This window comes from Microtus ochrogaster, unplaced genomic scaffold (assembly GCF_000317375.1).
Source record: "Microtus ochrogaster isolate Prairie Vole_2 unplaced genomic scaffold, MicOch1.0 UNK87, whole genome shotgun sequence".
In the NCBI taxonomy this organism is placed as follows: domain Eukaryota; kingdom Metazoa; phylum Chordata; class Mammalia; order Rodentia; family Cricetidae; genus Microtus; species Microtus ochrogaster.
Window position 1 is genome coordinate 81511 of NW_004949185.1, and position 13209 is coordinate 94719.

Sequence of the window (13209 nt, forward strand, 5' to 3'; positions counted from 1 at the left end):
TCTCTCTCTCTCTCTCTCTCTCTCTCTCTCTCTCTCTCTCTCTCTCTCTAAAAGATACTTCAAAATCTGTATTATACTGTGTCCTAAGAGCTCCTAATATCTGACTCCTCCATGTTTCCCCTAAAATGAAATTTTGAGAAACTCCTATCACTCCCTGAAAGGACATAAATGTCAGATACTTTCCTTTCTTTGGGGATTTGCCTGAGGCTCCCATCAACCCCATCATAGAATCCATGACCCTTACCTTTCTTACTTGAAGCTGTCACTTTGGATAAAGGTCCTCCTGTCCAGGTTTTAAAGGGAAGCCTGTTGCTCCCCCAAGGCTCCATTCATATTATCTCCAACATAATGTACTGTTCCTCTCTATGTTCTTCCATCCAAGACTCAGGTGCTCACCATGCCCTTCCTCCTAATAAGTCTCGTATATGAGCTGTGGTTGCTTTATTACTTTTTATTGCCTTCCTGAACTAATCTACCAACTTCTGCCCTTCTTTACCTAATTCAGCTGTTCTCAACCTGTGGGTCTCGATCCCTCTGGGAGGATCTGCCAACCCTTTCACAGGGGCCACCTAAGACCATTGGAAAATACCAGATACTTACACTCCAATTCATAAGAGTAGCAAATTTACAGTTATGATGTAGCAATGGAAACAATTTTATGGTTGGAGGTCACCACAACATGAGGAGTTCTATTAAAGGTCAGCAGCATACGAAGCTTGAGAACCATTGAACTAACTAACCAAAGTGCCTCTCATAACTCAGGACACTGAGGCAGGAAAATTGTTGCTAGTCCAAGGCTAACAAGAACAAAAATCAAGACACTATTTCAAACAGCTGGGTGTGGTGTCTCACCTCTGTAATTCTAGCACTCCAGAGGTAGGAGGCTTCCCTGGACCACTAGAGTTCAAGGCCAGCCTGGACATATACAGAGAGAGAGACACACAGACACACACACGTGCGCGTGAAATAGAAGGGAGGGGAAAAAAAGAAAAAGAGCTACAAAAAAATCTAGGGTTTTTTTTTTTTTTAATCTGGTTCTTTGATTCAAGATCTCATACAGCCTAGGCAGCCTGGCTGCATTAAGACAAAGGTTATGTGATCAAGGGTAACACTGAATTACTGATCCCCCCATCTCCTTTCATGGACCACTACACCCAGCTCACAGTTTATGATTGTAATGTAGGACACATATGTTTCTTAAAAGCATCTCTCAGACTCGTTGTACAAAGGCACTTGCCACCAATCTGAGAACCCTCATGGTGGAAGTATAGGGCTGTTGTAGGGAGCTGCAGGCTGCTTCCTGCCACCCGGCTCCCGCACCGGATAGATTGACCTGAAATAACAACACACAAACTGTATTCATATAAACACTTCTTGGCCCATTTCTATTAATGTGTGTAGCACCATGAGGTGGTGACTTACCAGGAAGATTCTAGCCTATGTCCATCTTGGGTTGGAGCTTCATCGCATCTGCCCTGGAGAGGAGTGTCATGGAGTCTGGCTTACTTCCCTTCTTCCCAGCATCCTGTTCTGTTTACTCCACCCACCTATGTTCTAACCTATCAGGCCAAGCAGTTTCTTTATTAATTAACCAATAAAATCAACAGATTTATATATGACACTCCCACATCACAGGGCCAATTCCCACAAGTTTTCCTCTGACCTCCTTCTGTAACTTCAGACCTAGATCTGATCACTCTGGCTTTGTAGGGTTCCTGCATTCTCATTTACATGCCCACACACAGACACACATATATAAACAATTTAAAAATAATAAAAATAAGGCTGGAACAATGGCTCATTGGTTAAGAGCACTGTCTGCTCTTTCAGAGGTCCTGAGTTCAATTTCCTGCAAGCACATGGGGGCTCACAACCATCTTTAATGGAATCTGATACCGTCCTCTGGCATGTAGGCATACAAGCAGACAGAGCATTCATACATTAAAAATATATATAAATAAAAATTTAAAATAAAAAATATTTTTCAGATTTTTTTTTTTTTTGGATTTTTGAGACAGGGTTTCTCCATAGCTTTTTGGTTCCTGTCCTGGAACTAGCTCTTGTAGACCAGGCTGGCCTCGAACACACAGAGATCCGCCTGCCTCTGCCTCCTGAGTGCTGGGATTAAAGGCATGCACCACCACTGCCCGGCTTTCAGATTATTCTTAAAAATTAATAAACCTTAACAATAAAACACAATATAAAAAATTATATTTCAACCTATATTTCTAGTAGCAACATTAAAAAGAATAAAAATAATCAGCCATAGTGGTACACCCTTAACCCCAGCACTTGGGTGACAGAGGTGAGTTCAAAGTCAACCTGGTTCTCAAATGGAATTCCAGGCCAAGCAGGAAAAAAAATCAGATAAAAGTAATTTTAATAAAAACACTTTAAACAATTTATTTAATTCAATATTCCAAATGTAATCATTTCAACATCTTTAGACATATTTATGAGCTATTCTGTATTCGCAAGTGTTTTTTTTTTAGTTCTGAGTGTTTGAACTCTTGTTTATTTTGCACACATCAGTTTAGATGCTAAATCATCAATTGCTGAGGTAAAATGTAGTTAGTCCAATAAATCAATAAAGTTGTATTTATAATGCTTCAATTTTTAAATTTAGATTTAAAATAGTAAAAATTAGTTGGTGGGGAGGACTGAGGTGTTAGTGCATTCCTGCCCTCTCAGCGCTCAGGAGTCAGACACAGAAGATTCGGTAGTTCAGGACTGTTCTTGGCTACACAGAGAATTCGAGCCAGCCTGAGATACATTAAACTGTCTCAGATAAAAACAAACAAAACCAAGAGGGAGGAATAATAGGACACCCACGTGCCAGGACTAACATACCTGGTTTCTATTTTTTGGTTTTTGTTGTTTTTTTTTTCTTTAAAGAATCATGGATAGCCACTCCACCTTTCTCCTAACACAAGTTGAGCTCCCTGATTCTATACCAAAGGTAACATCCATCTCCCAAATGTCACTCTTTCTTCTCTCCTTACTCTGTTTCTCCTGAGGTTTAAACACTATCCCAACTATATCAGGAGTTTTGGGGGTAGCAGTTCAGAATGGAATGGGGGAAAGAGCAGGCAGAGACAGACAGACAGACAGACAGAGACAGCAGAGACAGAAAGACGAGAGGAAAGAGAGGGTGGTAAATTCGAGCATTCTCACTCTGCCTCCAGCTGAATTTGAACCCATTCGTGGCACCTGTGACTCAGACAAGCTCTGACATTGTTCTCTTTCTTTTCCAGGGCATCAAGGACATGTTGGGCAGGTATGATGGGCATCCCAAGTGCACTGTGGTTTCTAGTTCACTCACATATACAAAATTCAAGATATATCCAAATACGTTCACATCCTCCAATAACTCGGCTATAAGTTCTTTAGGCTGCAGGTGGGGAAGACCAAGCTGGCCACAGTAGCATGTGGTCTGCTGGGCACAGCTCTTGTCACCAACACCCAGCTTTAGAGCAGCTGCACTCCCCTCCCATATTCCTCTGGGTCAAGTGGGTGACCCTGGGTTTCCTATTCTACTTCCATACTTCTTGTCCATTCTCTCTTTTCTGATCCATCTCCCATCTTCATTTCCATATTTTTATAGGTCTGATCTGTAGTAGGAAACTGCTTGTTTGTTTTCTTGCCTGCACAGACTTTCAAAATAATCACACAGTGATTTATATTATTTAAATCACTTCTTGGCCAACCACTTAAGTGTTTTGCTAGCTAGCTTTTACATCTAGTATTAACCCATTTCCAGTATTTTATATTTTGCCATGAGGCTTGCTGCCTACCATCAAGGTTTGACATGTCTATCTCTGGTGGCAGCTCCATTGTTTCTCTTTGATTCTGCCTCCTTTCTCCCAGCATTCAGTTTAGTTTTTCCAAAGTAGCTCTATCCTGCCCTGTCAACTGGCCAAGGAAGTTTCTTTATTCACCAATGATATTCACAGAATACAGATGAGATTCCCACATCACCTCTCCTTTTCTATTTAAATAAAAAGGAAGTTTTTAACTTTAACATAGTATAATTACATATGACAAAACATGTACCAAGCAAAAATTACAGTTACAATATTTATAGCTACTTTATCTTTTATCATAACTAAGGAATACTATATCTATAACCATCTATTCTTCAACTCTATCAAAGACTCCAGAAGGAGATAATACTACCTAAGTAACAGGAAGTTCATTGTAAGCAACTTCTAAAACTCTCGAATTGACAGAGACATCTAGATGCCTGTACAGTCACCCAAAGTTCTTTTGTACCCTTGGGGAATCCATCTTCAGCCTACAGGTTCACAGTATCCAGCAGACTTTTTCATGAAGTAGGAAATGTCAAAGGCAGTTACAGCTATATTGGCAGTTTGCCAGTCACTTTCTTCCGTGTCCTGCAGAATGTCCAGCAGACCCTTTCATGGAACAGGAACCCCGAAGGATTGTCTCACCTATACACAATTTCAGTGGTAACTTCTCTGTGGGCCCTGCATGTGTAGTTCTTACAGAATAGAATCAAGCAGTCCAGGCAAGAACAGTTTCTTGCCCAAATGTTTAACCAATGACATAAGGAGCCTCTTCAGTGCCCATCTTCCTCTTGAAGTAATTGGTGATTTTAGGAGCAGATGTGACTCATTGTCATGAAAAGTTAAATTCTTAAAACATTTTAAATGCCATATTCTGAAGGTCTCTGAAAGATTTGAAGAATACCTATATAACTAAAATATATCTCTCTCTATATATATAGCTAACATGACTACAAGCCTGACAATTATAGATGATTATTTATTTACCTATATATCTTAATTATACATTATATTTTTAAATGAGCTGCACAAACAAAATACCTTAATCAAAACCAGAAATATACATATGACAAAGTTGATCTTTATTTAAAAAAATATTTATTTACTTATTTATTATGTATACAATATTCTGTCTGTGTGTATGCCTGCTGGCCAGAAGAGGGCACCAGACCTCATTACAGATGGTTGTGAGCCACCATGTGGTTGCTGGGAATTGGACTCAGGACCTTTTGGAAGAGCAGGCAATGCTCTCAACCTCTGAGCCATCTCTCCAGCCCAACAAAGTTGATCTTAAGATAATATCAATAAACCAAGATCCATACCAATGCAAATTTCTATAGTATATCCATCTTTAAATATAAATAACATTTATAAACAATATTTGGTAATTTTGGAATAATTCTTTCCAAATTGCTTCCTGCTTTTTGTTGGGCAAAGTATTTTGGGGGAGTTTCATGAAAACCTTTCAGGTGGTCCATCAAACCACAATCACCTGGAAACAATCCACAGGTTCTCATCCTCTGTGGAAACAATTTTTTTCCCAAAGCAACAAATCCTTAGACCCAAATTCTGAAGTCAAGATACCTTTATATTGGCTTAACTTAGCAGTCCATACAATGAAGTGTGTCTCTGTACTGCTGTGGAAGCACACTCTGCTCCTTCAGCCAATAGCCTTTAAAATACCAGTCCATGCTAAATTTAGCATGGTCTCTTATAGTTGAAAGAAAGCAGCAGGAACCGTGCACCTACTCTCTTGCTTCCAGCTCCCATTCTGGCTGCTAGACTCTGTTTCCTGTTTGTGCTCAGAGGACAGTTTATGACAATTATCTGTAAGTTTTTCCCCTTAAATAAATAACCCTTTTTTAATCAATAATTCTGAACTGGTGTAGGATTGTTTTACAGCATCATAGTCCTCAGCTCCTTCACAGTCAAAAAAAAATCAAAAAACACAATAATATGCATAATCCATACTCTATTGTATATTCCATGTTTTCATGTCTTATTTTCTTACTCTATTACTTTTTAATATTTATTTTATTATCTTTAATCCTTTAATTTGTGACTATCTGTACTCTGTTAAAGACTTTCTTTTATTGTCTTTTATAAGCCATTTACTTTCTTTTATAACTCTCTCTACTCTTTTTTCTCTCTCCCAATCCTACCTACATTTTTTTAAACACACTGTGTCCCATTTAGAGGTCTTTTATGTCTGAATCTCTTCTTATTGTGTATCTGTAATCCTTTGCTGAACAGAACGACTTCTTAAAATGCTAAGCACTTCTTAAGAACCTAAGAGGCAGCATTGCTAGGACAAACAAGGCCCCACCTGCTTGCTCCACCCAATAAAACATGGTGGAAGTCCTTCACTGCCTCTGAAACTGTGGGTGGGAGTCATGCTCACCACCTCAATTCTGATAACCAATTGGCCCATGCAGCAACCAAGTAACTTGCAGCTTGCTGTCTACAAACCCCCATTTAAATGCTTGGCCCCCTGAAAGAGCCAGAATTTGTGTTGGCAGCATGACCCAGAAAGTCACTATTTCAAAACTGCATGGTTTTTTTTTATGCTACAGCTAAATCTGCAAGACCTCTCTTAAAGGAACTGTGGCATGCCATTAGCCAAATGCTGGCTACCAAGAAGCCATGCTTAACTCTGTTCTTTTGTGTCTAAAATTGTAACATGAGAGCCTGCTTGTTGCGGTTTCTGTCCTGCCTGGTTCCCACAGTTGTTAGGTCCCAAATAATGACACAGAATGTCTACATAAGTTATAAAACTGATTGGCTCATTAGCTCAGACTTTGTATTAGCTCTTATAACTTATATTAACCTATTATTCTAGTATATGTTAGCCACATGGCTCCATATCTTTTTCAGAAGGACAGGTCACATGTTGCTTCTTCCATGATATGGGCAGGACTGCAGAGAAGAGCTTCATTCTTCCCAGAATACTCCTGTTCTCACTGCCCTGCCTCTACTTCCTGTTTGGTTGTCCCACCTATACTTCCTGCCTGGCTACTGGCCAATCAGCATTTATTTAAAACATAATTGACAGAATACAGAATTGTTCTACACCATAAAATTACTTTATAAGCTTTCTCATGTTTTATGTGGATTAAATTGTCATTTGCTAGAGCGGCATTTGTTGTATTGAGGCTGCTTGATTGTTCCCAGCTGCTCAGACTCCCAAAATAATCACTCAGAAAACAGTCTTTTCTTTCCCAGCTGCATTTCCCTCCCACATTTTTCTCAGCCAAGGAAGTGAACCCTGGGTTTCCTACTCTACCTCCCTACACCCTGTCCCTTCTCTCTTCTCTGGTACATCTCCCATCTTCATTTCTATATTTTCTTAAGTCTGACCTCATTCAGCCCTGCATTCCTGTACTGAACCCCTTGCTGTGAGACAACGGTCTTATATCTTGCAAAGTTTTATCAGTTGTACTAGTTTAATAAAATGTTAATTGGCCAGTAGCCAGGCAGGAAGTATAGGCAAGGTGACCAGGCAGGAAGTAAAGGCAGGACAACCAGTACAGGAGAATTCTAGGAAGAAGAAAGGTGCACTCTGCAGTCTTCACCCAGACATAGCAGAAGCAAAATGAGAATGCCTCACTGATAAAAGGTACCAAGCCACATGGCTAATACAGACAAGAATTATGTATGGGTTAATGTAAGTTTTAAGAGTTAATAAGAAGTCTGAGCTAATAGGCCAGTCTGTCTCTTTGGGACTGAAAGGATACAGGACCAGGCAGGAGAGAAACCTCTGTCAACACCCCCTGACACTCAGTTCCCTGGCTCTAGACTGTATTTATCACTCTGCCTCCTCACCAGAAACCATCTTCCAGGTTTTTCCTGCAAAAAATCTATCCCCAAACTTACCACTCAGATCAACATATCTTCACAGAAGTAAAGAATTTGAATTTCACAACCCAATCCCATTTCCTCCGAACCTGGAGAAAAAAATGAATGAAGCAAAAGCAAGACACGAGTCCATCATAGAAAGCCTGAAGAAATTAACAGGTAAGATGTGACTGCCACTTCCTGTGCTTACCTGCCTTAGGATTCAGTCCATCACAACAGATACTGCCTGATGTTTCTGGTGCCAGCCCTTGAGCTTTTCAGCACCCAGGCTGAATGCTGAGTACCTTCAAAGAACCATTATGTAGAAATTCCTCATGCTGTGTTATATCAGGTTTAGTGCTGAGGATTTCATGCTAGCTTGGCAAGCACTCTGCAATCTGAGCTACATTCTCAGAGTCAAAGCACCTCTTAGCTCAGAAATTTTCCCTGTTTACTTGGTGGTGAACATGGGACTAAAAGTATGTTCCCAATTTGGTTGTTGCTTATCACATGTACCACTGGGCACCAAAACACAGCATTCACACATAGTGTAAGTAAAGAATACACATTGACTCTGAAATACTTAATATTGAAATAGAGCATAAAATATAGCAATGAAAACAAAATCAAACAGAAATATTATCCAGGGTAGTCTCTTATGGAAGACCGCAGTGATCTTCTGAGTAACTGGGTCTCCAGCACCCAGCACCGTGTCCAGGTAACACTCAGCGTTTATTGGACATGCTGAAATGGCAGTATGTTTTAACATTCTGAGCTAAAGAAAACATTATTTAAATTCATTTTATTCATTCCTTTTTAAAAGTTTTCTTTTTTTTATGTGTATGGGTGTTTTGTATGCATGTACTGTGTATATGCCTGGGGTCCATGGAGGTCAGAAGATGGTGCCTTGACTTGAGCTTTAGTAGATGCTGAAAACTGAACTGGGTCCCTGGTGCTTTTAACCACTGAGGCCTCTTTCCAGCTCCCTTTTCCTTTCATTTTGCAACACTGGAACTCACTATGTACTGTGGACTAAAAGTTGTCATCCTTCTGTGTCAGCTTCTTGAGTGTCAGCATGCCCTGGTCTTTTAGGGTTTCAAAATAGCATTTAGAAAATTCCAAATCCAGTGGCTTATGCTTGTGGCTCCAATATTTCTGTTCTGGACTGGGCTGTACTGGAGAGCTACTTCAGGGAGACCCTAGGGCAGCTCTCCCTGTTTGCTGCTTTCTTGGTCCACTGAGACTATGAGAGAAAGCCCAGTACCACCTCTTCCCACATCAGCAATCATTGCCTCACTGTGTGGTCCCGTTGCCTGCTTAACCTCTGTGGACTCTCCATCTCCTTCACTCTGTTCTCACAGACAACCTGAACACTGAAGGGAAGGAAGATAAAAGCACATTCCTGAACAGCCTGGATAAGAAGGACAAGGAGAACTGTAAGTGTGTGCATACCCTGCTGTTTGGGGAAAGTGAAGAATACAAAATCTCTCTTCAATGGGATATTGAGGGTGGAAGGTCCAGTGTGTGTGTGAACACCAATTAAGAACAAGCTTATAGAATTGTTTTATTATTTTATGTTTATGTAATCATAGTGACACCCCCACTAATTAAGAAATGTTCATAATGAATGGAAATTTATAGATTTATTCCTTCATTGCACAAGGCTCAGGTGGAGGCAGCTCAGTCGGTAGCTGGAGCTGACCAAACAGGCCTGGTTAGCCCAGCAAAGCTGAGGAGTTGAGACCAACTGGGACAATGCCTGTAATGATGTCATCTGATTGGTTCAGCTTTGAGGGTAGTCAGGATAAAAGCCAGGATCAGCTGCTCATCCCCAATATGACTTTTAATTTACAACCACTTGTTATTAACCTAAAATTTGTTTTCTCTCTCAAATTTTAGGGCTCCTGTTACAGAAGAATAACTCAGAGTTGCCCACCTCAGGTAGGATTTCTTCTTGGCACACGGGTCTTCCTGTAGGGAAGCAAGGGTCCTCTAGGTGTGCAGATCAAAGTGTTCTGTTCATTCATGGCTCTGATATAGCAGAGAAAAGTTAGAGACCAGACCCTGGGAAAAGCTACATAACATGCAGAACACCCTGATTTCTCCCAGCTCCCCTGAGAAATACAGAAAACAGGAGCAAAAAAAGATTGGAAAAATGAGTAAGGCTTCCCACAGTGGGTACAGAGAAGGGCTGAGTAATTGTGCAGATTTCAGGGGCCAGAGATGGGTAGACTTTGAGTGAGGGCCAGGCAAATCCCTCTTCTGCTTCCCAGCTAAACTTTCCCATGGGAAAGACCTAGACCCCAACAGGGGACCCCTAATGTGCAGGTGCACCCTGCTGCTTGGTCTATGCCCTTCCTACTGCCTATGGAGCTCAGCAGGACCTAATGCTCAGCCCTATTCCATCCCCTTCCACTTCGAGCCCTCTTTTGTGGGACAGCATCCCCTCTTTCAGCACTGCCCTAGAGCAAAACTGGGTCCTTTTCCTTATGTTCCTGGAGAAGGAGCTGGCTGTGAGCTGGGTTCTGTGCACACTGACAACCTCAGATTTGTGGGCTGCACACCCCTGGATGTTTCCTTTTCCTTCCCGCTCCCCCATCCCCTTTGATTTTTCCCTTCTTTTCTTGGTTATTGTTGTGTGTGCATACTTAGGCACAACAGGGTTGAGAGGATTGTTTTGTGAAGACTGTTCTCTCCTTACGTGAGTTTTGGGTTTAGGCAGCAAGCGTCTGTATCTGCACCTGCCAAGCCATCTCACCGGTCTTTTATTAGTTCTTTTTTCTTCTCCCTCTAGCTGGTGTGTGCACATGTGTGAGCGTGTGTGTGTGTGCATGTGTATGTGGTGTGTGTGTTCATGTATGTGTGTGTTGTGTGTGTAAATGTGTTTGTGTGTGGTGTGTGTGTGAGTGGTGTGTGTGTGCATGTGTGTGTGGTTTGTGTGTGTGGTGTGAGTGGTATGTGTGCATATGTGGTGTGTGTAGTGTGTGTGTGGTGTGTGTGTGCAGGGTGTTTGTTTGCGTGTGGTGGTGGTGGTGGTGTGTGTGTGTGTGTGCATGTGTACTCATGGAGGCTAGACTTAGGCATCTTCTTTCACACTCTCCTTTAGTTTCATGGACAAAATCACTCACTACACCTCCAGCTCACTAGATAGCATGGACTGTCTTGCTACTGAGGCCCATGCCCATGCAGACACCCTTGCTACTCAGCACCAGGGTACAGGTATGCCAGGGCCACACCCAGATTTTATCCTTAGATGATGGGGATCATGACTCGTGTCCTCATGCCTGAACAGCCAAAGCACCTCCCTAGTCCTTTGTTTGTTTGTTTGCTTTCTTTTGAGACAGAATATCATGTATCCCAGACTGCCTTTGAACTCATGGTAGTTCTGTCTCAGCTTCCCCAGTGCTGGAATTAGAGGTGTATGCACCACCCTGCCTGGCAATGAGCACCTCCAACAAAACAGAAGACAAGTCCCCATGGTGGTTATTCTCACCCAGTGCTTCTCTTCTCCAGTTGCTTTGACTCTGATGCCCCCAGTAGATCTTAGAAGTTCCTACCACTGTCTTCCTCTATGGCCATTGTCCCTATCCCCCAGTTACACAACTTAGTCAGGTCTGGGTATGAGAAATGGGTAAAATCTGCTTGGGTCATGCCCCTTGCCTACCCCAGTGACCCTGACCACTTGCTCTAATGCTCACCTCCACATCCACCATCTCCCCAACTCCACACACAGCTGAAGAGAACTCGCATTGCAGCAAAGGCTGAGATGCAACACCAAATGAGGGGCTAAAATGTTCCCACTTTCTAAACCTTAGCAGAGCTGGGACTACTGACGCTCTAGCCTTTGAATAGGACAGATAAAGACTCTGTAGCTTTGATAAACTGCCATTCAATGTCTGAGCCATAACATGAGGATGAGGACAGATCAAGGGTCTGTGAATATCCATTTCTTCCAGTCCTCTTGTGTTTGAGGGATTTCATTCTATCATGTGCATTCATGCATGCATGCACATGCCTATCTATGGGAATCAAAGGATGATTGGGGAAGTCAGTCTGCCACTGTGTGAGTTTCTGGACTGAAATCAGGTGTCAGGCTTGGGGGCACAGACCTTGTCATTTGAGTCACCTCCTGGCCCAGGAACTCAGTTTTAGAAAGTCAGACTAGTGGTGACCCCAGTTTTAGAAAATCAGGATGAACCTTGACCTCTCATAGCAGCCCCGATTGTTTGTCATATGAGAACCAGGAAATGTGGAAATGGGAAGACATATCTTCATTGTTAGAAGATCCAATTGTCCAGGGTGTTATGACCTTGGTTCAAGGCCTCTTTCCAAAATTATTCTACTACCATGTGGACTGGGGGAGCTTCCCTCTGCATTCACAAAACAGAACCCCATAAAATCACGGGCTAAGTTTGAGGCCTGGGGATGGAGAGTGGGGAGAGGTACTGGAGAGGGGGTGTAGGGAGCATGGGTATGGTATCCCACATCTATAATTTCAGCACTAGGGAGGTGCAGCTTGAAATGATGAGAAGTTCAAGATTGTCCTTAGCTACACAGAAAATTTCAGCCCTACTTGGGTTATATGAGACCCCCTTCTCAGAAAACCAAAAGAAACAGGCAGGAGTCTTCTCTGAGGACATGGACTGGGATTTGAAGGAGAAATTCTCCCACTAGCTACATCATGAGAAGCTCAAAAGCAGGGTGCTGGAGGACTTGGCCTGAAACTATCCCTCTTCACTCTTCTTTATCTTCCCACAGTACCTATGACCCTGGACTCCACTTCAGCTGACCCAAACCTCACCTTTTCTCAGGATCTAAAGAAAGCAAGCTTGTATGATGTCGACAGCACATTGAATACGCAGGCAAAACCTCGACAATTCTATCCTTTCCACTGTGTGAGGGGCTCCCCAGGCCTCTCCTCAGGCCGTGTGGTGTGGGAGGTGGAAATTAATGGACCCCGAGGCAGGGTTGGCATAGTGGGCGTGGTTGCCGCGTTGCCTCAGGGGACCCAGATTCAGAACTCTGAGTCATGCTGCTTGTGGGCACTGAGCGTCTCATCCTCTGACTGTCAGGCAATGACCAACTGCAGTTCCCGGGGGACTCTCCCAATCAGTCTCAGGAAAGTGGGCGTCTACGTGGATTATGACCGTGGAGATATAGTCTTCTATGATGCCATCACTAACAAACACATCTACACCTTCCAAACTTCCTTTGACAGACAGGTCTTCCCATTTTTCGGGCTCAAAACTGCCCGCAGCTCTATCACCCTGAGCCCCTAGGGCTGCTCTAATGTGGGTCCCTCAGTGTCTTCCCCACTTATCCCTCATGAATGAATGAGATGCAAGTGGCAGAAATGAAGCTTGGCCCTGCTTGGACACACTACACACCCTACATACCCTACACATACTACACACACTACACACCCCACACACACTATACACCCTACACACACTACACACCCTACAGACACTACACCCCCACACATGATGGAGGGAGGTCATTGGTTAATTAAATAAAGAAGCTGCTTGCCCTGATAGGTTAAAACGTAGGTGGGAGGAGTAAACAGAAC

At 42.6% G+C, this 13209-nt stretch overlaps 1 protein-coding gene across 1 annotated transcript in view; it reads left to right on the forward strand.

The window, feature by feature from the left end:
* LOC101997430 (E3 ubiquitin-protein ligase TRIM31-like) overlaps positions 1-12919 on the forward strand; it is a 16365-nt gene extending 3446 nt beyond the window's left edge. The window contains exons 4-8 of the mRNA XM_013355012.1: positions 3255-3277; positions 7687-7820; positions 9002-9076; positions 9540-9581; positions 12399-12919. Of these exons, the coding sequence (XP_013210466.1) occupies positions 3255-3277; positions 7687-7820; positions 9002-9076; positions 9540-9581; positions 12399-12919 (795 nt within the window). The remainder of the gene's footprint in view (positions 1-3254; positions 3278-7686; positions 7821-9001; positions 9077-9539; positions 9582-12398) is intronic.
* Positions 12920-13209: the final 290 nt, after the last annotated feature.